This window comes from Trachurus japonicus, chromosome 16, assembly GCF_045865225.1.
Source record: "Trachurus japonicus isolate A0001 chromosome 16, Traja_1.0".
Lineage (NCBI taxonomy): Eukaryota > Metazoa > Chordata > Actinopteri > Carangiformes > Carangidae > Trachurus > Trachurus japonicus.
Window position 1 is genome coordinate 13,880,882 of NC_140922.1, and position 27,785 is coordinate 13,908,666.

General features: G+C 44.4%; 1 protein-coding gene across 8 annotated transcripts; it reads right to left on the minus strand.

Annotated features, from left to right (window-relative positions):
- Positions 1 to 1,338: 1,338 nt before the first annotated feature.
- Positions 1,339 to 27,785, minus strand: phactr4b (phosphatase and actin regulator 4b). 8 transcript variants are annotated; one of them, XM_085801748.1, is made up of 16 exons: positions 27,734 to 27,755; positions 20,803 to 20,903; positions 20,120 to 20,164; positions 13,713 to 13,883; positions 12,918 to 12,998; positions 11,357 to 11,881; positions 9,586 to 9,921; positions 8,257 to 8,388; positions 6,646 to 7,177; positions 5,484 to 5,788; positions 4,618 to 4,816; positions 4,375 to 4,430; positions 3,885 to 3,946; positions 3,658 to 3,795; positions 3,454 to 3,530; positions 1,339 to 2,896 (listed from the first exon to the last, which is right to left on the minus strand). In XM_085801748.1, the coding sequence occupies exons 3-16, from the start codon at positions 20,130 to 20,132 to the stop codon at positions 2,881 to 2,883; spliced, it is 2,643 nt and encodes an 880-aa protein (XP_085657874.1). In that variant the 5' UTR covers positions 20,133 to 20,164; positions 20,803 to 20,903; positions 27,734 to 27,755; the 3' UTR covers positions 1,339 to 2,880. The 8 variants fall into 8 exon arrangements, with proteins under 8 accessions (XP_085657874.1, XP_085657873.1, XP_085657875.1 ...); XM_085801747.1 differs by lacking the exon at positions 27,734 to 27,755 and adding an exon at positions 26,540 to 26,706; XM_085801749.1 differs by lacking the exon at positions 27,734 to 27,755 and adding an exon at positions 25,147 to 25,167.

Below are 27,785 nucleotides of genomic sequence, written 5' to 3' on the forward strand. Positions count from 1 at the left end.
ACATTTTGACTAGAAATAAGACAAATATTCTTGCTAAGATACTTGAGTTTTTGCAGTGTAATGCTGAATTAGCATCAAAACAAAGAAGGCTAAATAAAAAACGATAATACACACGTAGTCTAAGAAAAAAAAGGAAAAGTAAGGGGGAGGGGCCCACTTTAGTATTCTTTAAGGGGGCCCAGAATTCCTAGCAACGGCCCTGCTGATAATAACCATTGGTGACAAGTACTCAGATCAGACCATTAAACTGTAGTAAAAGTTATTAAAAACCAATGGTCATAGAAGTGCTCGCATAGGCCTATATGAATAGACAAGCACATACAAGCTGGTTGGGAAGAAGTTACAGAAAGTGAAAGTATGGGAATGAATGTCCAATATTGTTTGGATGAATTCCCCAGACAATATTTGATTTCTAGTTCAGAGAGAACGTCACAAATATGTTTGTGTTACATTTAAACAAAATGACTCTGTGATTCACTTGAAAATACTCCAATAAATGTACCAAAAAATAAATATTTATGATACAGTAATTATTAGCCTATAGCAATGTAGCAATATTCAATGTAATCTATAATATTTATCTCCTATAGATCTCCATTGCAAATGATTACATGATAAACTATGAAACTTTGCATTTCAGTGGTTTGTAGGTGGAATATTAAAACTTCTATCTGCTGAATAACAAGTATCTAGTTGTCAAACAAATGTGGTAGAGTGAAAGTAAAACCAGAGGAAAATAGGGTGGGGGAAGAGAGTTTATATGACATGAAGTGTGACCAGTACAAACTTGGATGTAATCCACTTGCAATCTGTTAGTTATGTGGTATGATTCTAGTGTAGTTCAGTCTCTATTTTGAGACTGTTTACTTCACTCCTTGTACATGGTGCATGAATATTTTCCTATGCCAAGTCATTTATTTTTTTTATACCACCACCCAGTGAGTCTACTTTCTAGAGTTGTTTTGGAACACGCTAATATGTTGTCATCACTCTGCTGCATTGTAACCTCCCCATCATCTCATTGTGAACTTATGCACAAGAGTTCCCTTCACTGTTTGCAAAATATACTGTTTTAAACCTCAGGGGTGTATATTTAGAGTACCAAATGTATTCCAAGGTTCAGATGGTCACCTTGTTTATACATAATGCATCTAAAGCAATGCATCTCCAGGGCAGGTTTAGTTTCTCACATTAAAAATCAAACAAAAAACACACCTGCCACCAGGTGTCACTCCAGCCTCATATTTTCACTTACTGCTCCCAGATTGAATTATTCACACAACATCAATAGTTCACATATCATTGATTTGAGCCACGGACAATCATTGTACAGAAGGATCATGGAATTGTAAGATTTTTAATTAGATCCAGATGTGACTATTTACAATTAAAAAGAAAACTGTCAGTCCATACAATTCCACATTCAATTAAAAATGAACTTAATTTTACAGAAAAGGTACACTTTCATATTCCCATTCTTGTTGCATTTAATCATAAACTAATATTCTGTGCTTAAAAAAATAGCAACCTATAATACTTTTATATTTAAAATTTCTTTTCAAATGAAAGGAAGACAAGATATACACAAGCATCAGTTAAACCTATATCAACCTGTACACAGCATAGAGAACCCTGTAAGCTACTGGCCAGACAACAATACAAGATAAATCACGTCTGCATTGTCAGAAGGCTCCAGCCAAAATGACTCCCTGTTGACCGTTTATACATTTTCAGATTTTTTGATAAATCCCTGATCTATACTCACAGCCACTTACATTTAACTCTTAGTATAGACACTACTAGCATGGCCTTATTCAAAATGGCTACAGAATGCATTGCATGGTTGATCTTTAAAGGGAAGTACAAAAACTCATAAAAAAGTATAAATGAAGAGAGATTATCCAGATCCAGTCGCACTGGATTCTGTGTTGGCTCATGCAGTGGTTTGCAGAAATCAGTGATATGAAAACCAGTCTTCTATAGTCCTTTAGGCATTGGGTATGTTGGCACAAATAAAAACACCAACAGCTTCCTGACCTGCTCCTTTTTTTCTCCTTTTCTTTTTTTTTTTAACCTAGATTGACGCTTAAATGGCCACCTCACATCACAACCATAAATACAGGCAAGCCAAATAAAAAAGGCTCAAATAAAAGCTGTCACTACTCATGTGATCAAAATTACAATATAAAATATCTTGTGCATTACAGATTATTTTGTAATTATATCTCTCAAAGTTTCATTCTAAGGTATCACAATAGCAATCTGTACACAATTAATATAAAACACATACAATATCCCAGAGATGTCCAGTCCTAAAACAGAATATCCCAGTCTTCATTCTCCAACTTGCTCTCGCTGCTGCCATTTGTCTCTTATCTATTATTACTGTGTGGAGTATTATAAGTCATCATCATTATTATTACTATTATTATTGTATGTTATTACATTAACAAGATGAATTAGCTTTTCCATATACAGTAAAGAAGAAAAAAGGCAACACAGAATGAGGCCGCATTAATGGTTGTAACTAGATCCAAGTCCCTGAGGGGTACCACATAACAGCAGAGTGAGAGTAAGCCCTGTAGGTCCTCTGCCACTTCTCCACTTCATTGGCACGTGGTTCCCCCTGACGTCCGGGAGAAATACTGCATCTGGGGCCTCACCCACCACCGCCTCAGGTAAGTGAAAGCAATGTAGTGAGCGGGCGATGGAGGGCAAGCGCGAAGCATTCTTGTTTTGAGTCAGTTCCAGGCTTTTCCTGATGATCTGTACAGTACATTCGAGAAACATAAAGGGCCACCAGTCTGCATAGGGAGCAGCCGCTTGCCACAGAGATCTTAAGTGCTTCATTATCCATGAAGAGGGAGGTGCGGGGGGACGTTAAGGCCGATGAAACCTAAATGCAACAAAACAAAAACATCTCATGAGGCGTGAACAGACGCTCCCGTTCCATTTAAATTCATAATCCTTATAATCCTCCACTTTCAATGAAATCACACCCTGCTTTTGCTGCTATTCATGGCCCGCGTTTTTAGAAATAGCCATTTAATGTATAAACATTGTATAATTACATCCAAATGTAGTAGTTTTTATTGTCAGTCATGAAGCCCACAATCCCCGTTCTGGATTTTAATTGCTTTCACATGCATGGGGCGATGCATGTGTGTGATCCAGTGCTACAGTTTTCATTCTTCTCTCCATACCAATACCAAAGCAGCAGCAGTAGCAGCAGCTGCAAGTTACTGTTAATGCAAAGTGCTGTTGCTAATAAATCATATTCAAGTTGTGTAAGTGAAACAGGGAGGATTTTATTGTGAAACAGTCACAGGAAACTATGTATTTGTCACTGTTGTTAAGTCTGCTGTAGCATTAAAAAACTGCAGTTGTCACCAAACCAACCAGGACTGAAATCTGAAGGACATTAACGTCAAGATCCATTTAATGAGGTTATACCTTGTGTAAATTCTGCTCTCTTCATGAACTTCCATTTCAGTGCTCTTATAATCATTGAGTTCCTTCCGGATAGCCGCCTTGCCAAAAAAAAAAAGCAAAAAAAGAGATTGTCAATTTAAAATGAATTGAAACACAGTCCGTCATACCCATCACACTGATTTTTACATGATGTTTTTACTGGGTTTGTTTAGCACTGGTGCAAACCTTGTCAGCAGGAGTCAGTTTCGTCCACGGCTTGTCGGCTCTCCGATCATAGTCCTGGGCGTCTGTGACTTCCACGTACTCGTGGAACCGCAGGATTTTTCTCGCCTGTAGTTCTGCGACTGTGGGTCTTTGACTCAGCTAGGGTATAATTAGAGGATATATTAGTTTCATATCCAGCAAACACATGATTTGACACTTGGATGTGTGTCGTGGATGTGCTGCCTCACCTTCCTGGTCAGCCGCCGCTTGATCTCTCTGACCTCAGCCTGTCTGTCAGCCTGGTTTTTGGCTGAAGAAAGAACAAAGGATGAGCGGGAAAAAAATAACAGATCTTAATTTAGCCTCAGGTATTAAAGCCTAGTTTGATGTGCAGGAAAAGTAGAGTAAAAACTGCTTCCAAAATTAGACATCTGAACTGCAAACCATGTTTCACAGTCTTTTCAAGTGTAAATTTGTGTCATTATTGTGCGTAACTTAAGAATCAGATTTTGTTGGACACTGCAAAGGAACAGCTCAGGAATGTTAAGATGTTTCTTTAATTACAATAACCAGAGTAATTCACAGACAAAAGATTCAGTCTGGACAGAGCTGCAATTTAAGTGTCTAAGTCTACAGTAAAAAATAAAATGAAATCAATATTATACACTGGTGCAAGTATTAGGTTGAGGAAAAGATTTTTAAAAAATGGTGAAAAGGAAAGAAAGAGTTGATACTGACGCTGAAGAATGTTTCTTTGCTCGAGCTCCTCAGCTGTGGGTCTCTGACTGAGTCGTCTGAAGAAAAAAAGAAAATAAGAGCAGCACTATTTTTACACATTCTTCATCACTTTGTCATTCAGGCAATAAGTAGGACAAAGATCTGAGAGTTGATCGCCTGAGTTCTTCAGGAAACGCACATTCACTCACTGTCAGTTTAAAGGATGAGGAATATGCACAGAAGTGAGACAATGCCCGTCTTTACCTCGTGAGCGCGGTGCCGATCTGTGTGCGGATGGCCTCCCACTGCTCCCTGCTCTGCCAGGTGAGGCCTGTCTGTCCCGGAGGCTGGTCATCTCTGCTGCCTCTCTCCTGGGTAAACCTGTCCCTGTTTGGAGCAGAGGGACGGCTGCTCAGCTTCAGAGCCAGAGTGTCCTTCCTCTTGACCCTGCTGGCCAGGGCGCCTGGAGAAAAGCCAAGCAGAGTGATGTGTTCAGGTGCAACAGGAACACAAACCACTGCAAGCTGTTTGGCTCTTGAAGCTAAAATAAATCTTTCTCTATAATTTCCATTAAAGGGATAGTTCACCCAAAATTCAAATTTCACTCATTATCTACTCACCCTCATGTCAACTAAATGTTGGGAGAAGTTTCAGAGTCCTCCGTGCCTTTTTGGAGTTACAGGGGGGGTCCGTGCAGCACTGCATTGCCATATGATGGTGGCGAACAAGGCTCACTTTTCTTCGTCCAAAAAGACACAGCAAAAAACATCCAAATACCTCCATAGTGCTCGTCTGTAATGTCCCTCTTGTATTGAAGCCCCAACATGAGAAATTGTTCCGCAAAAAATTAAATAAGTATATGTTTTAAGCTTGTTTGTAGCGGAAGCTCCCAGTGTCTCAGTTCACGGCTCTGCCTGTGTCGATTTGCACTGACACAGGAAGGACAAAAAGTGAGCACCGTTCGCTACCATCATATGGACATGCAGTGCTGTGCGGACCCCCCCGTAACTCAGAGAAGGCACGGATGGCTCTGAAACTTCTCCCAACCCTTAGTCGACATGAGGGTGAGTAGAAATTGAGTGAAATTTGAATTTTGGGTGAACTATCCCTTTAACTTTGGTTGCGCTTACTAGGTGGGGGTTCATCCTCTTCGTCCTCATCCGAGTCTTCATCGTTATGAAGCCCGGGATCATCGGAGTCGCTGTCCTCCCCGTGCATGTCATGCTCCTCTTCCACATCCTCTTCTTCCTCTTCCTCATCCTCCTCCTCCTCCTCGCTGCTGTTCCCCCCCGGGATGACACAAACGCCTGCATCACCGACCAAGCACCGGCGACTCCGTGGCTCCAGCTCCGGCTGGGGGATCTCCCCATCATACTCCTCCTCTTCCTCATCATCTTCCTCGTCTTCCTCCTCCTCTGAGTAGTCGTCTTCAGAACTAATGGAAGAGAAAACAAATATAGAAATAAGCATGATGGATTCTTTCTTTTGTCTGTTAAAATCTTCCTGCACCTTTCACTTAAACAAGTCTGACACTTTTTAAACTACTTTTAGCAAATGAAAATGTGTGGCTCCAACCATCAACATTACATATCTAAGTCATGTGTCACACCATGTGATTAAGGTATGATTTTCTCCAGCCCTACATGGATGAGGAGGTTACTTAAAGCAGAAGTAAGTGATATATTTGTGTTAATATAAGTCTTAAATAGTTATATCTTCCGACAGCAATCACTTACATAGAGTGTTTGGACTGAAACACGGGTCTGTCAGTCACTCTGCTCTGCTCTGAGCCGAAGAGAAAACATTTATCGTATCCTACAGTTTTTATCCAATGAGGAGAGAGAACGGCATGCAGGGCTGTGTGTGCAGCCAAGGAACGCCGTGAATGTGGCGACGTAGGGACGAGGACTGTTATGGTGCGTTCAAGGAAACTCGTAACTCGTGTTTTTCCGACCTGTGTGAAGTCGTACCAGTTCGATCTGGTACGAGTTCACGAGTCGGAAGTTACGAGTGGCCGTTATAGTGACTTTCACAGGTAAAACAGGTCGGAAAAACACGAGTGGGTTGCCTGAAACGCTACAAAGTCGTAAGTTGTGACTTGAAGCTGTAATTTACGATTTCAAAAGCCTGCCTGGAACGCAGCATTAGCGAAAACGACCGGATCGCTTACTTCTGCTTTAAGGTCACATGTAACGTTGGCTCTCAAACACTGCAAAAAGACAATTCTCTCTGTCTGTTAATCTGGTTTTTGTTTGTTCTAGTTCCTCTGTTATTATGCACTGTGAGACTCACAGTTTTAGCGGTTGGATGCTGACAGGCAGGGGGCGACCACGATCTCCTTGGTACTCCGGAGGGGTTTCAAAAAGCAGAGTGTGTGCACGCTGCAACCCGTCCGGATGCGGCTGAGCCGGGCCGGGACTGGACAGGGCTCGCTGGATCATGATATGCAGCGGGACAGGCGCCGGACGCTGGGGAGACTCATTGGTCGGGCTCGGCGGGTCAAACAGCATGGGTATGGGTTGAGGCAGGGGGTGCGGATAGGAATGCTGATGGTGGAGGTGGTGGGTGTGTATGTGTTGCCGGGGCGGAGAGGGCGGTATGTGAGTCGGCAGGGGAGGGGAGGGAGGAGGGGGAGGCAGCTGGAAACACACGGGGAGGCTGCTGTGGTCCTCCAGGGAGAGCAGCGCGGGGTTGATGGGATGGCTCGAGGCGGAGGAGTCCTCCGTGTTGCGCTTGGTGACGGGGGTGGTTCTCTTCGGGGGCATCGGCGGAGAAGGCTTGGCTGGCATGAGACTGGCACCGCCGGGCGCTTGGCTGAAGTCACCTGCAAATGAGAAACAGTAAAGTCACCTAATCGTGAGGTAAAACAGCTGAAGCTTAGGCGTGCCAGTGAGTAGCGACAAAGTGGCTTAGCTTTTCATCTAGTTTGCTTCTGGGACTTTAGTGCACATACATCAGCCACACATGTATGACGTACTCAAACATGGCAGAATACACATGAATGAATAGAAATACTGGGATTACATGTGTGGCTGAGCATCATTGCGTACAGTGGGTCACATCACTTGACCGTGTCACCATGAATGCACACACTGCCCTACCAAGCCAGTGTGCAGCATGTGCCCCAGGTCACAGGAACAAAGGAGATACATTCAGCCTACATGCTCCACACAGCCAGATTATAAACCTGCTGTCCAAGTTGTTTATTAGCATATTTAAAGTGCAAAAAGCTAAAATGCAAACCCCAAATTCATTTGCATGCGCATTTGTGTATTTGCCCCGAGATTCGTAAAACTCTGCAGAATGGCTTCAAAGCAACATCAATGTTAAAAGCCACAGCCGTGCTCCTGAGACATAGGAAGAGATCAGTATTGCCAGACTTGAAACATGCAGCAGACAAAACTGAACTGGATTACATTTCCCTCTCTAAATTAAGTCAAGCCCTTATGTTAGAACCCTTTCACCCCTCCACTCATCCATCCATACATATCCACCCATCCATACCAATTGAGCAGGAGCTGAGTGGATTAGTGCTATAAAATTCACTTGATGCATTGCAGGCCACAGCTGGAACCTGCAAAAGCCTCTTCCTCATTCACATGCCAAATAACAGCACAGCATTGAAAACACTCAACTGCTCTCTCACACAAAAGTTCTCTCTCAGATCCACAAAGCACCCAGCACACTCATTATCAGCTCATTATGTGCATGCGGATCTTGTATACCACACCCATAGAGAAGCAATCAGGGCCAGTCAACAAGATAGAGGCGGTGAGGTGGGGGGGGGGGGGTACATTGGCAGCTTAAGAGGATGTGACATGATGAAGAGCGCAGACTCTGAAGGAGGACATTCCAGACACGGCCACCCCGGCCACAGAGACACCAGGTGGGCAAACCTTTTACCTGAGCGCAGGCCTCCGGCCCGTCGGCACAGGTACACGGGCAGGGACAGGTAGACATCATAGTCGCACTCTCGCTTCCAGCAGGACCAGTAGAGCGGAAGCTGAGCGTTCTCTCCCCCCTGCAGGGCGGAGACTAACAGGGAGGAGACGGAGGCCTTGAGCTGGTGTGTTGAATGAATGCAGGTACATGGTGTAGTGTGGGGGTCTTTTTTTTTTTTTTTTTTTTTTACACTAAATGCTCTTAATTCTGTCATTCATTCCCAAAAATGTTCTCGTCTGTCACAGGATTGGGGAAAATACATCCAATTCTGTTCTTGCCAGGAGCCAGATGAGGAAATCAACTGCTTATGTCTGTCCATTAAATATGAAAGAGGAGGTTAATTTAAGCTTAGTCTAAAGATGTAAAGCTGGGGGTGGTGCTCTGGCATACAATATAAATCACAAAAATGTGTAAAGAAAGTTGTGGTTTCATGTTTAACAGAGAGTGGTATCAGTTCCCTCATCTTAATCTCAGAAAGGAAGTAAATACTGTATATGAATTTCCTAAATTGCTGGAATATTTCTCTAAAATATTCAGGATGTTCTGGGATAGCTCCAGTAAACTGTCCACGACTACATCAACATGCTTTTGTTCTCTAAATTAGATTTTTGGTTGGCCTACTCATAGTAGTCCACACTTTAAGAGGCTGAAAAAGCTGTTGAATTCCACTATATTCCATTTCTATCCTCAAGTGACGATTTTGTTATAATGTTTTCCCCATTGACTGGTCACATGACTAGGTGATGACATGACTGAGAAACATGTGAGAAACAGAAAAAGACCTGACAGCAAATCATAACTCAAATAAAACCCTTATAATGCAATCACACTGAACTGTGCACACACTTGTGAAGTCATCAGATCGGCTGATAAGATAAAAATGAATCCAAGTAGACGGCCTAGCCCGGGTGGGAATTAAGGCAAGATGAGACAAACCCCCCAGTAAACAACAACAACCACAACCACAAGCCTGCCTCCTGTGTGAGCGGCGGCCCACAGCCACAAGAGTCCCTGTTATCTTCAGAGTGTAAAATGCTGGAAAAGTGGCAGCTAAAATAGTCCAGGCGTAATAAGTAATTAGCTAGGGAGAAGCTGCTCAAGCTGTTCAGATAACATAATTACCAGGATGTGTGTGTTAGTGTGCGTTTGTGTTGTGTGGACGGCTTCTCTTCCAACACCACGCACAGAAGCATACACACCGTGTGTTGATGTAGGCTGTAGGTCATAACATCCACTTCCTCCATCACCTGTAAACAGAAGCTCGCCCGCTGCCTCCGCAGAGCAACTTACCCATCATGGCGGCGTTGTTCCTGTTCACCGGCTTGGGTGGAGGCAGCGGCGGCTGCTTGGCGACCTGAGAGGTGGAGGTCGGAGCTGCGGACGAGGACTGCTGAGTGGACACGCCTGCGCAGCGGACAGGTTTGGACGCCGCGGTCAAGGTGGCGGAGGGAGACGAGTACTGGGCCGCGGGGTGGTTGGATGGGGTGCGGGGCGGACCCTCGCTGTCCACGTCAGGGGGGGGGCTCACCAGCCATTTTGGAGGCATGACGGGCTGTTTGGGGGGCAGAGGTTCACGCAGGGTGTTCCGCAGCGCTTCTGGGTCAGGGACGAAATGGCTGTCTGGCTCTACGGAAACAACATCATGAGAATATGTTATAAAATAAAGTTGATCCCATCTAAATATCTTACAAATGATGGTAGCTGTGACTGAAATCAGTGTTCAGCTCTCTCTCTCACACACACACACACACACACACACACACACTATTCTACACAGCAAGCATTTACAAAGCATACTCCAATCTTTTCCATTATTGAATTAGCAGCATCTCATAAAATACTTCTGTACACGGCTATAAATGTTTCAGTTGAGGGACTGAGCAGTGAGCCATGTTCTGCCGCTTCACCACTCCAGCCGCTTTCTGTGATAGCACTTGTTTGAGAATTGCATTATCTAGGGATCAGCTGTGAAGATAAATAGAGTAGGCGGCTGCAATTACCACCACAAACCCACCTCCCTCTGCCCACCCCACTGTACCCCCGAGCTGCTGCTGCTGCTGCTGCTGCTGCTGCTGCTGCTGCTGCTGCTGCTGCTGCTGCTGCTGCTGCTGCTGCTGCTGCTGCTGCTGCTGCTGCTGCTGCTGCTGCTGCTCCCATGCCACTCCTCAAAGCTGCAGCTCTGAAGTTGAGGGTTATTTATTTACAGAGGAGCCTTTATCACTGTGACGCCATTGCAACCAAAGAGGAAATAATCCAGAGGAAAGGAGGAAGTGAGCACGGAGAACGGAGAGGAGAGAGAGAGAGAGTCAGAAAAGGAGGACAGAAAGCAGGATATGTGATAAAGATAGAAAGAGAGTGGGAGAGGGAGAGAGAAAAGCAACATCAGAGAGAATGAAAAAAAGAAAAGAAAACAAGGTGAGATAGAGAGAAAAGAGCCGAGCCGAGCGTCACATGAAGGAAAGTGGGGAGAAAAACTAAAAATCCAACGACAGAAACAACTCTTTATTTTCTTATAGTAGTTCTGCACTGGCGTTTTCAATAAGACGGCAGTTCACATGTCACATTATTGACATGTTGGACAACTCAACTCTAAAAACAGCATCATCTCTCAAAAGTGTAATGTTTGAGTGAAATCAATTAGCTGTGGCTCTTCACCAATTATCACTGAACTGACAGTGTTAAAGCGTTAAAGGGCAATAACGGGTGTAGTGATTGTGCCACATTAATTAGGAGAGGAGAAGAGAGGACGAGCTTATTCCCTCATGTTCCTGAATAAGAAGCGGAGCTGGAGCAGGGCCCTTGGGAGCCGACAGGAGCCTGTCTATATCTGGGAGGGACAGCACATAAGCAGCGAAGTGACAGCGAGAGGGAAAGAAAGAAATTCAAAGACTGACGCATCGCCTACGACCTACTATCACAAATGTACGAAGGAGGTCCAGTTGTAAAACATACACCTTCTCGTCTCTCGGAGTGAGAGGCGAGGTCAACGGGGGATATTACAGTATGATCACTGCTTTTCAGAAGTGTTGGGAGGTCAGATGGCGCGTCGTTAATGACTCACCTCTGTGGGCTCGTCCCTCCTCAGCCGACGCGTGTCGAGGGAGCGTGGGCTTCCAGTCCGCTTCCACGGGCCGACTCCTCCTGCCGTCCTCCGATGGAGCCTTCTGCAGCCCCGGCCTCTTCTGCACGTCGTCAGGGTGAAGCCGGCCGCCGCGTCGGCCCTCCTCCATGTGGCCGTGGATCTGACCCTGCCAGGCCATGTTAGACTTCCACTCGCCCTCCCCGTGTGCACGCAACCCCATGCCCCCGCCTCTCCGCCCGTCTTCGTGCGGTCCCGTACCCCTGGAGCAAAGGGCTCCCCGGCCGCCGTGTCCGTCCAGGGGAGGGCGGCCCCGTCGCTCGTCCGGCAGGGCGTGCCAGGCCGTGTTCATCCTAAAGTCTGACTCAGAGGGGAGTTTGCTCTGGTTGCACGGGCTCCTGGCGCTGCTGACGACTCCTCCTCCGCCTCCGACCCCGGTGCTGACGGGCAGAGTGTGGCCGTTCTTCACGTAGTGCTGCTTCAGGGTCTGTGCGTCTGAATCTGCATCTTTTAAAGTTGCACAAAAGAAGAAAAGAGTTCTGAGTAAAGCTGAGAAGATCCAGCGTTTTTCTGAGTTGGTGAGAGAGTTGAAAATGGGACAGCAAATGTCCACCCAATCTAAATTATTCATGTTTAATAATAAGTGTCAAGTTTGATACTGTAGAATAATAATGTGATTTGCTGTGGTGTTCCCTCCCTTGTTGAACCTCAAGGTGATATAGGCATTAGTTAATTAATCCATTATTTCACTGACAGAACATTAAAAGGCCACAATTTTGATGCAGAGTGATTCATCTTTTTGTTTTTTTCCAAGGGGAAAAAAATACATTTGCTAGTTCTTGCTTGACAAATACAAGGATTTGCCGCTTCTCTCTGGTTTTCAGGATTGGAAATAGGAAAAACTTTTTAGTTTCCAACTGCTGGCTATTTTGCAATTTCAAGTCCATTTCCTGGGCTCTGAATGACTGTGATGGGCATTTTCACAATTTCCTGACATTTTATAGACTGAAAAGTGAATAGAAAAAAGAAAATCACTTGATCAATCATGGATGAAAATAATCTTTAGTTGGAGCCAGGTCCCCAAGTGAAATCGAAAGGTGCCCTAAACCTAAAGCTCGGAGATGAAATCTGTGTTTGTTGGTGTGATGAAGGAGCAGCTGTAGGTTTAATAAATGGGCTTCTGCAACAGTGGGGCCAGCAGAGCGCTTGCACACACCCCTCTCAAAGCTGTTTTGCTGCAGGGCACAATTCGCTCCACTTTCCCTCAGCTCTGGAGAGGGGCATACCATTTTAAACAGACATTATATCACATTCAAACAACAGGAAGGGAAAAGGAAATTTGCCTGTTTTTTTTTTCTACTTCTTTTTTTTTTTTAATAAAATAATCTAAGACACCTGCTGGATAGGAGGAAGGTGTTCCTGCCGTAGTGTAATGATGACTTAACGGTGCTGTCTATGTGGGTGTGATAACCTCAGGGCTGCTGCTGTTGGATGCAGACACTACTGTGCAGAGAGATCAGATGAATCACAGAAGAACTCTTACCGTTGTCCGGGACCTCCTTCAGCACTCCCTGTTCTATGAGCTCCTGTCTCGTACGCCTCGTCGACATCTTTCTCTCCAGCTCTGCCGTCAATAAACAGAAAGTGGGTTACACATTGTGTTTTCTTTATGAATATCTCCAAGAGGTAACACATACTGCAGTAAAACCTTTTTTATTAGATAGTACAGTTGAGAGAGACAGGAAATGGGGAGACAGAGAGAGGGGGAATGACATGCAGGAAAGGGCCACCTGATGCAGGATTCGAACCAGGGCCGCCTGCAGTGAGGACTGTAGCCTCTACACATGGGGCGCCTGCTCAACCTACTACCGCCCCATGCTGCAGTAACATCAAGTTAATTTCATCATCGTTATCTTCACCAGAGGGGTGACACTCAATTTAAAATGATGTTGAGATTACAAAAGCAGAAAGAAAAGAAGCAAACTATCAAAACAAAAAAATCTGTTCTTAATAAGAACAATTAGATTCAGGGACATTGTGATTTAATAGATCTAAAAGCTCATTTCTGAACTAAATTTAGTGCATGACCTCATGCTCCAGAATCCAAAGATGCAAGCTCAGAGGATATTTTGTTCGCAGCTCATTGTCTTATTGTAGGTGGACTGAAAACACAGGGAGAGCCAAGGGGGCTGTAGCATTCAGACAGGAACACATGCATTGAGGAATTCTGATGAAAGCTGAATGTAACTGATATGAGAAAGGAGGCAGGAGGTGGTGGTGGTGGTGGTGGTGGGGGGTCCACTCACACTACAAACACAATGAGTTTCACAACACAAACCTTCTGAAGTTTCCTTGAACTTCTCGCTGCTTTTCTTCTTCCGCCACTTCCATGGCTTGAAGATCTTGCCAAGGGTAGAGAACTTGCCCTTACGCTTTGGGGGAGGGGTGCTGTCCCCCGTGCTGCCCCCCTCTCCCACCATTGTGCTGTGGTGCTGCTCAGCTTCATCATCTGCAAGGGGAGGAAACGGCGTTAACGAAACCTGCGCGACTTTGAAAACACGACATGGGAAAATAAGAGATCTGTCGGCAGCGGTCGCACTGTCATGACGGAGGCCTTTCTATTCTAACGGAGCTCATCTGCTGCCTTTGTAAACAGGACCGCGCTCATTATGGCTGCCATTATCTTGAGCTGTTAGTTCACGGGGACTGAGTGTGCTTTGGCAGGGTGATGCTGGGAGCTCGCGGACTCCTCCACATATCCACAGTTAACGGGAGAAGTCTGACGCTGGCGCTCAGCCAGGATTTCTCTCTGTCAAGTGCTCACATTCCTTGGCTGGATGGAGACCGGTGCCTTATCAGCCTTTCAGGCCTCGCTGCCTCTATTGGGAAGAGAGGCATACACATGGATGCAATCACACAGTAGCAGGAGAAAAAAAACAAAAAAAAACAACAACCTGTCAGTCATGATACATATGCACAGCAAATGCTTGAGGTGTAAAGCCTTTTAGAGAACACAGGGTCATTATGAGATGCCATTAGGACCTGAAGTGGTCCATTAAATGGCATTCTGCAGCCATGGCAACATATTCTGGGTTATGCAATTGACAGGCCAACAGACAGGGCGCTGAGCTTGGAGAGAGTTTCAAACATTAGCCCTCTCAAGGCTGCAGCTGCTGTGTTCAGCAGACATAATATTTACCAGTGGAGAGAGAATGGGGTCCGATTTGAAACGGCCACTCGCAGGCGCACACAGGATGTCACGGCGACAATAACGCCTTGCAGTCTGATTCCCACAACAATATACTGAACTCCTAACACAATACCTACAACAGCGTATGTGGCTTACTTATCAGTCCGGTAAAGAAAAAGGGGACATGATAACAACAGTAGACATTCCCCGGGTGGAAACTGACTATACACACACACACACACACAGAGACACACAGACACAGAGACACACACACACAGACACACACACACACACACACACACACACACACACACACACACACACACACACACACACACACACACACACACACACACACACACACACACACACACACACACACACACACACACACACACACACACACACACACACACACACACACAGGGTAAGTGAGGGTTAGCTATGGACCAGCACCCCTGGAGCTGGCAGGGTTTCAGTATCTTTGCTAAGGGACATTTTAGCGCGGTGGATGGTTGCTGACACAGGATTCAAACCCATTTTGCAGCTGAAGGACAGAGTCTTTAACCGCTGCTCCACACTGCTACCTCAATGCTGCTGGCGGGGTAAAATCTGAACTGAATGCTTACATAGTGTTTAGAAGCCTGACTGAGACTAAAACCTCCAAAACAGATCCGATCAAAATAGTCCAAGCCCGGCATTACTGATGATTTAAAAATAGTTTTTCCGCTGCGTTTTTTTTTTTTTTTTTTCAGAAAAAGTTTCATTTCTGTCAAGCCAGTCAAAGAACAGATCAGACACTCGTCTACCTGGAAGAGGGGTGTTAAGCGTCCAGCTCCCATGGTGGTGGGACTTGAAACAGCATGCCATGGAGAAGCAAGGGAGCATTCGGCGACCCCCAAAATCAACTGTCCGGTATATATCCCAACAGTCAAATCAGCAAGGAAGGAAATGCCAGAAGGACAAGTTGCAGGAAACAGTTACAGTACAGCAGAGAGGGTCCTGGTTCAAGGAACATGTCCGCACCATGGAAATCCAGCTTATCTTGGCGAGGTAGAAATCTGAGGATTCAGACCAGCTGCCATAACATCCAGATTAAGCATTGCTTAAGGCAGCAGCCTCCCTGTGATCCAGAACTGAGGTTCTCACACAGCACACTGCTCCGACACAGTGGCTCAGCTGAAGCCAGTGAAGCAGGATAAGAGCCGGCCGTGCCAGGCCTGCACACTCCAAAGCACTGCAGAGATGACGATTGCAGACGACTCAGCCCATGCAGCAGGCATCTGTTTGAAAAAGATGACTGGGCTGTATCCTTAGAAGATTTGTACATTAGCCTGATGATGACTGATTATAAAATGAGTCAATCCACTGACACACACATGCCAAAAAGTACAGTAAATCCAACTCTAAAGGAAGCCGTGGATCCTTTGAAAATGATTCTTCATAGACACAAAGAGAAGCTCGCCAACATAGTTTCTGCTGTGGTGAGGAGAGGTCAGGGAATGGGAGTAAAGGGTAAAAAGAGCTGCAAAAGAGAGAAAAAGTACAGGACTTATTGAGGCGAGGGGGGGGACCAGCCTGGAAACACAGGGAGGAAACGGCACTCCACCCTGATTCTGTGACCGAGAACAAAGACAACCTCTTCCCCTCACACTCAATAACACAGTCCAATGTTAAGTTCATGGAAACTCAGTGCAAAAAAAACAAACAAAACAAAAACAAAAAACAGTACAAAACTGTGACACCGGTGAAACTAATTAACATTCTGACTGTTCAGACATCTAGATAGTACAAAACAAGTTTCCATTCAGAACAAAGCCAGAACCAGAACACTAGTTGTCATGCTCTGTAATCAGTAGGGCTGCCAAGATAAGGCATACCAGTCAGGAAACATGGGGGTGTGTGACACTGTGTGCATATGCGTGTGTGTGTGTGTGTGTGTGTGTGTGTGTGTGTGTGTGCTCCTCTGATGCACCCCTGTCCTGAAGCCACACCTACCCCTCTCTCTCCAACATGTCCCAGAGGGGCCAGATTTGCCTCCAACCTCATGATTCAATGAGTCATGGCAGCCCAGTCAGGTGAGCATGTGGTTAAAGAAGACTGTTGTTTTAAAGGGCCCCCGGCCTTTAGCCAATCTACCAGTCAAGCCAACCTGATCGCTTACATAAGAAACCTGTTTCCAAAGCGGTGCAATGGTTGCAAAACCCTTTCCGACCTTATTATAACCCTAAGCCTTGCCAGGGCAGATTATGAAATTCAATCCATTTAATTCACGGCACAACGAGGTTATTAATCACAGCGACTGCTTCTTGTAGAATCTTATCCTAAAAAAAAAAAAAAAAATCAGACAAACATTTAAAACCCACTGGCATACTAACACTAAATCAAATAAAGCATGCTATTGAAGGTGAGACCTTTTTTTAATCTGTCCTACAAATGCATCATTGTGTCCCAGCTCTCTGATTAAAGATTAATCAGGTCTGTTTACACTCTGTAATGTGAAAATGTGCAATTATTAAAAGGGTAACTGTTGGAATGGTTCAATAATTATGTAAAATCTCATCCCAACAGACGCAAACTCTTCTCCCCTAAAGAAGTCCCTAAAGAAGAAAACATCATTCCAATATCTGAGGTCACCTTCCTGCACGCTGTAAGATAAGAAAGTAAGTGCGCAACACATGCATGAGTGTAAAAACACAGCTGAGATTCATCCACGTGATCCCAGTGATTTAACATTCCTTGTGGTGGTGAAAGTGAAGGGGCTAGAGAAGGAGAGGAGACTGTGCAGGGTTGATTATACAATCTCCAAACCCTCTCCTCCTCTTTGCTTTGAGCCATTAAATAGCTGCAAAACAGTAAGAATGGAATGCAAAGTGCACGCAGTATACAAAGTGAGTCCAGAAACTCACCGCCATTGTTGTGTTTTTGTGGCTCTTGGGCTGGGGTCTCCAGACGAAGGCTCTGTCCCATGATCCAGCCCCTGAGGGGCCTCTACCTGTCCTGCACCCAAAAAAAAATGTGGCCACTACACTGGGACAGAACAGCAGCTGCACCTGCCCTCAGCAAAGTCCCCTCATCTCTGTCTCAGGTCTTTTCCTCTCCTTTGTCTTTTTCTCTTCTGAACTTCTTCTACGCCTTTCTGTTCAGACCTTCCTCTGTCCCTCCCTCTTGCAATCTCCTTAAGACTTTCCCTCCCTCCAGGAGCTGGACTCCCTCTGCCCCCCTCTCACTGACCCTCCCTCCTTGGCTCGTAGCACAGGTCAGCATTCAGTGAAAGATGCCTACCATTCCAGGGAGAAAGACGAGTCATGTTTTCAATTTCATGTGTGTGCTGTGGTATGTGGTCCGCAGTGTGCACCCAATAATGTATGTACAATGTGATGCATGCTCTACGGTGCAGTGGGTCTCAGGAAAACAGGGACTTGCATGATTGTAACACTGATCCATGCTGAATGTTGCAACATAAAAACTTAACCACCACAGGAAAAAAACTAGACTTAAAACCTCAGAGCTGAGACCACATTGTTTGCCTTGAAAACAATTACGAGCCAAGCTCTTCCTCCATCTGACGAGAGAAACAGAGACCTTTCTAGGCCTTTTCTAAATTAGTAAACCACCTTAATTCACAAGCAAAACCCCTAATTCTGGATGGGAAGGATGGATGGGAAGAAATATGTAAGCAATTCCAATCAGTGCCCCCAATCAAGAGCAGGAGTTGAAAAGATCAGAGACATTTTTCTGTGGGAGCAATTTAAAGATGTCTGAGACGCTGCTCCATCCCAACATTTCATCATGAATCCCTGCAGCAGTACAGCTGCTCCTATGACACTGAACTTGTTAAGGAGGAATGAAGGATCACAAGCCAATCTGGCAAAAGGGAAGATGTGTTGATTACATACATGCTGCTATTTCTATATACAGTATGCATGCCAATATGAGGCTACTACTGTTGTTCAGAACCAGCAGAGGGTGTTTATCATGCCGCTCACCTCTCTTTATGCCTCCAGACACCATTTTATGCACATCTCCAAGTCTCTTATCACAATATGAACAGTCTCTGAGGCATTAGCATGACTTTGAAACATGTTTGCCAAGGAGAGCTGCCCTGTTTGGGGCCTGAATAAAGAAAGGCAGAGGAAGAGGGAAAAAAGAGAGACCACTTTTTCTAAACAAGACGAGAAGGAGACCCCGCGAATTAGTGCTCTGATTCCTCTTCCTGTTTGATTCCTCCCAGTGTCTTCAGAAAGCCTTGTGCGGCCGTGCCTCAGAGGAATCCAGAGCACCGAGCTGTGTCATTATGCCTGGATAGATCAGAGCTTTCTGAGCGTTTGGCTGCATCTCGAGCTGTTTCTAAAGATGGGAGAGCTAGTGTGTTCGGCAGCGTTCCTTTTCTCTCCCTGTGCCCCACATACAGCCTCCACATCGGGCGGGCTTCCAGGGAGAGCTGAGCCAATCCGCATGAGCCCAGAACCTGTTGGCCTGACCTGGATAACAGACTGGGCCAGGCCACTTTAGCAGGCGGCCAGGCTGAGCCAGGTACACACAGACATGCACGTGTGCAGCGCTGTCCAACATGGCCAGAGTATGGGAACGTGCCCTTTGGATCGTGACATACTGCTTTGTGTCACTGTGTCTCATCTGTGACGGAAAATGAGCCATTTTAAAATCTCTTCACATATTCTCCTGCTTTTTTTTATTGTGCTGATTTTTATTTTGCGCTGAAAGCAAGTAAGAAGAAAAACTGAAGCTACTGTGGAACTGTCCACAGGTAACAAAAGATATACCGTGAAATAGAATAATCACATAGCTGCCTGTAAACTGTGTCTCCAGTGTTTTTGTTGTTTTAATTGTACAGAACAGGGCTGGTGTCAGTTTTCTTATTCCATCTCTTGGTCTCATCTCTCTCTCTCATTCCACCAATGCAGATCCACCACATTTACAACACACCTGTTGATGTGTTTCACTGCGTCAAATCGTGCATGGCTTTTATTGTAAAGTATAGCCACAGGAAGTTAAAAAAGGATGGCTTAGCATACGGACATTTAGACATGTTTACCTCTGGTTTCTGCCTCTGGCAAAAAAGGGAAATGGCTAACAGGACAGCCACAGGTGACCAAAAAACCAAAAACGGGAACATAATGAAGTTTCCTATATTCATGTTTTATATGGGAGGGAAGTGTCTGTGTTGCCTGTGAACACAGTTAACACTGGGAGACAAAATTAATACATCTCATATTCTCAACATTCACAGCGCAAAACGTAAAGAAGCAAAAATAACATTCACAAGTTAAATCTTCCGCAACACATAACACACTGACCTAACAGCGACCAGGGAAAACCCTGAAAAGCCAAGATTTGAAAAGGGAAATTGATGGTCAGTCAGGCCCTGAGGTTGAGGAGATGTATGGCTGTAGGCCTGAGAGGCTCATAAAAACGTACCAGGCTAGACAGACCCCATAAACACAGTGGATGTACGGTGAGATGAGTGGATCTACAGCTCTCTCACAGCGTTAACACTGCACTTAACAAACCACAACGAGCAACTTGGTACTCACCACGATTTTCCATTACAGAGTTTGAGGCACACCAGTCAACGGTTCCTGAAAAACAACAATTTGATCATCAACACTAGTTCAGGATGTGAGCTGAGACACTTTCAGTTAAACCAGTGGTAATTTGTGTTTTCCTCACACTGATTTTGTTTTTTTTAAGTGATGCTCCAAAAACAAACACACACTGCGGGCTTGATTTCATTAGTCTGAAATATTTTCATTAATATTCCTCATTATAAAAGCATCTAAAGATAAAATCAATAATTCTTAGCCACTGCTGAACCCAATTAAAAGTTGAGCCATGCACAGTCAAAGAAATCATATTCTAAAAACACAATATATTGTCCATTATGTACAGATGTGCTGTGACTAGATTAACTGCTTTAATGTTTTAGTCGCTGGTCATTTTGGTCACAATTATTCCAATATATTTACCAATTTATACAATATACTGATATATATGTCTATAGACTGTTGTTCTGATGGAAAATATTGAAGATGTGTTTCATTTATCAACATAAAAAAATCTTTGCCTTAACTGTCATTCCCCCAAACTTAATAGCCTAGTAATGCATCTTTCAAAAAACCTTAAACCTATAATTTAAGGATATATGATATTGTATTCGTTATAAATGACTAACAATAAACTGTGAATTTGTGGAAATATAAAAAAGGTGGAGACATACACTGTAGAAAGTCATGGGTGTGGTGGGGGTGGTATCAGTGCAGCAGTATTTATTCAGGTCTCCTGATGATGATGGCAGCAGCTCCACCCATCTCAACCCCTCTGATGAAGAATAACAAAGAAGATTAGATCATAGTTAGTCATATAAACTGAGAGCCCTGCCAAGAAGGAGAGAGGATTAAAGATTAATGGAGACCCAGGGATTCCAAGAAACTTGGATGCATCACTAGAAAAACACACACAGAAACACTGAACATATTTAAACCAGTATGTCTGGGCTGAAGAGTAAGACATTTACACCTGGAATGAAGTGTGATCTGCGTCTTGATACCTGATGTGTCTCTTGTCAGTGGAGCAAAATGCAAGGTGTAAATGAGCTCTGAAGGACGGCAGCATAAAGGTGGGTGACGTCGAGCTTCGTTTAGACGATGCAACAGAAACACCCTGCCCATCATGTGGCAAGGCTGCCATGTTACAACTGTAGGGCCGGCACCAGATACACATCACACACTACATGAAGCTACAGCGCATTGAATAGGTGTCTCAACCAGAAGAACAATATTAAACCTGGCAAGACACATTCGTTACTTATTTCTACTGTCGCTCCTTTGAGCTGTTAACACATTTTCTTTCCTTCCAAGGACAATAATAATAATAATTTAAAAAAAACATTCACACAGTTTGTAAAGCTACACACAAATTGCATCAGGACATGGTGAGGAGAAAATGTGAAGTAGATGGACTACTAGCAGAAACACCACTCTGGACCACTAAAAAAAGACAGTGATGTTACTGCCATCCACAGAACTGGATGAATGAAGTGTGAATCGATTCCTGTTACATCATATTGATGGTGGTGTTAAAATCTGGTGGAGAGTAGTTTCCAGGCACACACACACACACACACAGGCTTTTGGATCCATCTGGGCATTATTCAAACTGCTCGCATGTAGAAAGTCAAAGCATTCCCGTCAAAACACTTCAATAATGTAATTATACACTTATGTTGGCCAAGTGCATCACTTCATAACCACAGACTAACCCTTTCAGTACCTGAAGTGGAACGTTTATGATGATTATTTTAGTTACAGGCAAGGCAAATGTCTGACAAATAGTGTTTATCAATTTCAGGAATTCAAAAGAAATTAACCGGAAAAGATGCTAATGTGATCTTGACATTAGGCCATTATCCATTCTCCTTCAAAATAAATGAGGAAATAATGTAATCATTTCCACTGGTCCAGTGATGCTGCATGCATAGCTGTTTACAATACTTGTACTTTTCTGAATCTTATTTATCCATCCTATCTTTGTTTTGGGTCAAGCTCCTCTTTTGTGCCTTTAAACTGTGACCCAGGACAAATTTAACTCAGAGCGCAGACTCTAGAGGGCTTTTACAGTTTTTAACAACTATTTATGCAACCAGACAATATGTGAGGGTAAAAATGCATGTTAAATATATTATGGTCACGACTGCATGGTCTCTAGAAATATGTTAAGCTTTTTATCTATAGGTTAAATAAGAGGCACAGGATTTTCCTCCTTTTGGGTGTAGTAGTGCAAACAGGACAGACTGTAGAACAGAATCAGCTGTGATTTGGCTCGGTTCAGAGGAGACAGAGTTTGGCACCATTACCGAACAGAAGCTGTTTCCAGTAGAGACTTTTTAGACCGAAGCACAAACGGCTCTCATCTCACAAGTAATCTTTACTTTGCTGCACCTACTGGACCAGTTGCATATGCCCACTTGTTGAGAATGGAAATGTCAACATCTGGTTTTCTCGTTTCAAGGGAAAAAACAAAAATGGAGTAGTCGGACAGGATGGACAGAGGAGAGGACGCAGTGAATGATCCATTTCTCATAGTGCTGAAACTAGAAGAAACAACAATTAGTTGATTGACAGAAAATTCATCTGTGGCTATCTGAGTCTCATTTTAGAGAAAAAATATTTATTGTTTATGTCTCCTCATATTGACAGACAGATGGCACACTAAGTATCTGTGCTTTAGACGGTTGTCTAGACAAAACAAGACATGGGAGGATGCTGCCTTGAGCTGTGGGGAATTATAACATGCATTTTTCACTACTCTCTCATATTTTATAGATAATCGATAAATAATGAACATAAAAATCAATGAAGATAATCATTAGTTCCTATCCTTAGTTCATTAATTGATAAGTTCACGGCCGTTTTATTGATCAATAAATCATCTTAATATTAGTAAAAATTCAAACAGTTGCTTGTTCCAAATCTGCTGCATTTCTGTGTTTTATATATCGTTGTAATGGAGGATCTTATACTATTAGTAGGTATTTTACAGAAAATATCAATTGCTTTATATATATATATATAAAAAAGACATAAAGGTAAAGATAATTAATTACAAACCTAAATTCTAGATTTAACAGCAATGCATTATTACACACTGGACAGTAACTAACTGGTCCATTCTTTGCAATATAAACGCTGAAATGACAGCCACATCTGTTGGCATGAAAACCCATTAAGAAAAATAATGTGCGAAAAAAACAAAAAAATGCAGGTTATAAGCAGCAGTGAAGACGGAAGCCAAAACCGCAAACCTAAATGCAGCCACAAAATTCCTTCAGTTCCTCTCTCAGCATTACTGATCTGTCTGGTGGTCTAACGGACCTCTGTATCGTCTTACATTACAGTGAATTACTGGTCGAACCAAACTGCAGCATCCGTGTCTTGCGGGGCTAATGTGATTTTCAATAAACGGAGAGATAAGAGCAAAAGCCCCTTTAGACTCAGTGATGATGTCCAGGCTGATGCCAAGAGAGGCCTTGTGACAAAAACTATTGATGCAATCAATGATGACCAATGTCCTGCAATGAAGGAAAGCTCTGTGCACATGGCACGGCTGCACAGCATTGTGATGCACTCGTCAGTCATATAAACTCAGGGACAGTTTCCTACCAATATAATTGTATTCTACATTCTGCCATTATTCTTTGTTCCTCTTCCAGTGCAATTTACCGGCAGGGTCAGAGGTTGACTTCCCTATCAAAAAGAAAAAGAAAAGGAGACTGAACAATGACACTCAGGCCGATCGTCCAGCCTAAAACCACATAAAGTGTGTTTTAAAGTATTGTATTTCTTGTTGTGCAGCCATACAAACAGACTGGAGGAGAGAACCCTGACACCACTGAGGAGTCAGATGTATCCGTGGTGGGAGATGAAATTTTTTGCACTCCCGCCCAGTGCCACAGCCTTGGCTGGATGACTCAAAATAATCGAGCCGAGTGGTGGTGAATGTTTCTCTCTGCCCAGGGAAAGAGAAAATATCTTTGGTGTCTGAAAGTAAGAGCAGATTTGAGGCAGTGAGGGGGAAGAGCTACAAACACACAGGAGTTTTTCCACCATTTTCAGCCACAGCCTCATATGTTATGTATGCATAACACTTGCTCGCCTCGCTGCATGTCAACTACAACATACACCATCCAAAAGAATATGAAAAAAAATAAAAAGAAGAGAGGAGAAATGGCTTGGATAGATGCATTCCACAATCAAATGTTGCTCGGTTTCACTTGCTGTTTGTGTCACGCTCACAGCCAGTCTCAGAATGTGCCCATGAAAAAGGGATGTTGATGGCCTAGTTCCCTTTTGAGTTGTTAACTCTCTCCCTGCTCTCGGGCCGTACAGGACATATCAATATGAAAGTCCAAACTGTGGCAGGACGTCTGCCACTGTGTCTTTGCCGTCATGAAAGACATCCTCTCTGAAGCCTTAGACAGGGAGCACAAGTCACTTCACAGCGTTTGGGAAAACAGATCTAAGAAGACGTGACACACACAATCAATTAACAACACAAACACCCAATTAGAACTGAGATGCAGAATATTGGGACGACGCAGCCTCATCAGTCCTTACACTACCTATTATCTTGTCAAATAAATCAGGATGAACCACCATTCTGGAAAACTGACATTAAGAATCCACATCCTCTTCGATGATACCCGCTGGGATTCTGTCCCTTTCCCAGCTTCCGTACATATAAACATAACCCACCAGGAATAGGAGCCACAAATCAGGTACGCAGAGTGGCCGTTACAGCCCGCCTAGAAGTCCTGACTGTATAATCTTCTGTGGAGCGCACACACCCTCACTGGCGCACATTACTCGCGCCGATTCAATTACGACGGGAGCGGAAACGGCAGCAGCTGGCTGGGTTATGCCATCTTTAAATAGAAGTTCAGCTCTTGGGTTTTGGATACAAAAAGTTGCCAAGACAGTGGAGAAAAATCATTAACTCCACACTTTAGACCTCGGTCTGAAAACAGGTCAGGGTCTTATCAACTAAAAAGTGACTGAATACTTACAGGCCTGCTCCACAGTGGTATCTGTGACAAGATTTGTGGATGGCAATAAGTGGCAAACGAGTCAAGACGAGCAGTTTCTCTCACTCTCTCTCTGCTTGGAACCTTTCTGCAGTGTGTATCCGAGCCGCCACAGTACCCGCACCCCTTTCCGAAATGGATGGACCAGGGTGTCTGTTCCCAATCCGGGCCGGGTGAGCGTCATCACTGTGCCTGCCCCAGAAAAAGCATCATTCACCACAGGGACCGGTGGCCCACTTTTACAAGGAGCCCAAAATGCTCCTCGCCTTTGCTAAACTTTTTCTTTCTTCAGTGTCCCTCCAACCTGTGTGAAGACGACTGCACTGCAGGAGGAGGGGGCATGGGGGAGGGGGGGGGGGGGGGATCAAAACTCACCGTCATCATTCAACACAATGCACTACACTGTCACTACACTGAGGGCTACTGACCATGCAACACCAAGCGTTAACATGGTATACGCTTGCATGCTCACTTTACTTTCAGCGCCTCCAGGTTGAAGCGAGGCTGCCCACCTTTGCTCCCTGCCTGAAGAATACGAGTGGGGGGTGGGGGGGGGGGGGGGTGGTGGAAGGAAGTGGGGGATGGAGGAGAGACGTTTAGCTGAGAGAGCTCCGGAGGAATCTCTGTCTCATCTGTGGTATAACCGAATCAATCAGACCCAGCTGACAGCTTAACCATCCTGGTTGCCTCTTAATGGCCCATTAAATGGAGTGAGGTGGAGGCAGGGGGGGGGGCTTCCATTGGGAAGTGGAAAGAGCTAAGATACAACACAAGCCATGAGGCAGCGTTTTTTTTTCTCTTTCCTTCTTCCTCAGAGGAGCACATTAACTTCAGCAGCTGTTGCGCCACGGTCAGATGAAACCAGAGGAAATGCATGTTACTGTATAGGAGGAGAGACGCAGGTTCAAGATGGAGCGGAGGCAGCTGACCACACTGATGGCCAGCAGGCTTTGAGAGGTGAATGAATGAATACAAATAAAATAAAAACAGACAATAAACATAAACACACACATACTTTTATGCCTGTTGAAAGCACATGAAAACCAGCATCAATCACTAGTTCTTCTGACAGGAAATGTCTTAGTCTTGGTAGAATTTGAATAAATTACACTGGTATCCAATATGTGACAGCTATAATCTCCCTGGGAAAAAAAAACATCCTCTACCCTTTGACTATTATGAATTAAAAACATAAGTATGTGTGGAAAACACAAGCTTCGCTCGTGTATCACGTCTTCCATCTTTGCCCCAACAACCCATGTCCTAATTAGATCTAAATGGAGCGCTCATTTCTAATTGCATCGCCGAGATTAGACTGTATTACTTGGTCGTTTTTTTTCCCCCTTTTTAAATCCTGAGGCAAAATACAAATTACCTGAGAGGTTGACTCGGTCTGTGGCGTGAAAAGCATCAGATCAAACAGCTGTTACTCCCGGTGCAGGAGGAGAGTAGCCTACGAAGCCACGGTACGTGTGTGAGGGCTTCAACGTCGACCTGCCTCCCTCTCCCTCTCCTCCTCTTCTCTCTCTATCTATCTCGCTCTTGCTCCCTCTCTCTCTCTCTCTCTCCGGATCTCGCGCCAGTGGGCTCAAGATGCTCACGAGCAGCTGAATGGGAAACCAGCATCAAGTCAGCTTCAGCGAATACACCGCTTTCCGGTTACACATTTCAAAATAAAAGCACTGTCAATAAATATTTGTAGATATGGAGGTATAAAAAACGCCATTAAATTAGCATATAAATAAAGTGGCTTGTTATGCATGGGCTCCTCATTGTTGCTAATGTTTTAATCAAATCAGTCTTTTTCTTTTTTGTTGTTGTTTTGTTTGTTTTTGCTTTACACATAGGCTGTCCATTTGATAATGTAGCCTACTAATAAAGCAGCAGATGATTTGAGGAGGGTTATTTAAATATAGCTCTGTGTTAAATTCGGCGTCAATTTAAGTGAAATATAGCCTACTTGGAAATTGGTCTTTTTTTTAGGTGGAAGCAGCATCATTGTCTGACTGCTGGAGACAAGATGACATGCAGAGAAAAAGAGGCCTCTAAATGTTTTTTCCACAACATGCCGCCGCTGTTAATGAGAGAGAGAGAGAAAAACACGACATAGGGATCTTTTAAGGTGCATCCCGCTAAGTTATCCGACTGCAAACATCGACATCCCGGAGATAACACGCATCCTTTGTTGTACGTGAACGCCTCTGCAGAGCATCAGTGGAAAATGGAGTTTCAGGTGTGAAGCAGCGGCAGAGATTTAAAAGCTCAGCACAGAAACACATGCACCCTGTGGCATCGCGGGGTCTGCAGAAAAACTAATATACCCCACGCGCATCGTTGCATTGTAAACGCGCAGTTTTCCAGTGATTATCGGCTCGTTTTGTGTCGGCCAAGTTGGAGCGCAACTTCAGGTCATTGTCTGCGGACCATCTCTCCAAACTCTGTGGCTCATTTTGCTCCCACGCAGACCTCAGCGCTCACCCCGCTCTATCCTCACTTCACCCCTGCCCGTTTCCTTTGTAATTAGGTTGCATGCAATTAAAAGAAAATCGCAGCCCGGTAATTTCCTCACCTCAGTTTCCACCTCTCTCCCAGCGCCCGGTCCAAACATTTTACGCACTTAC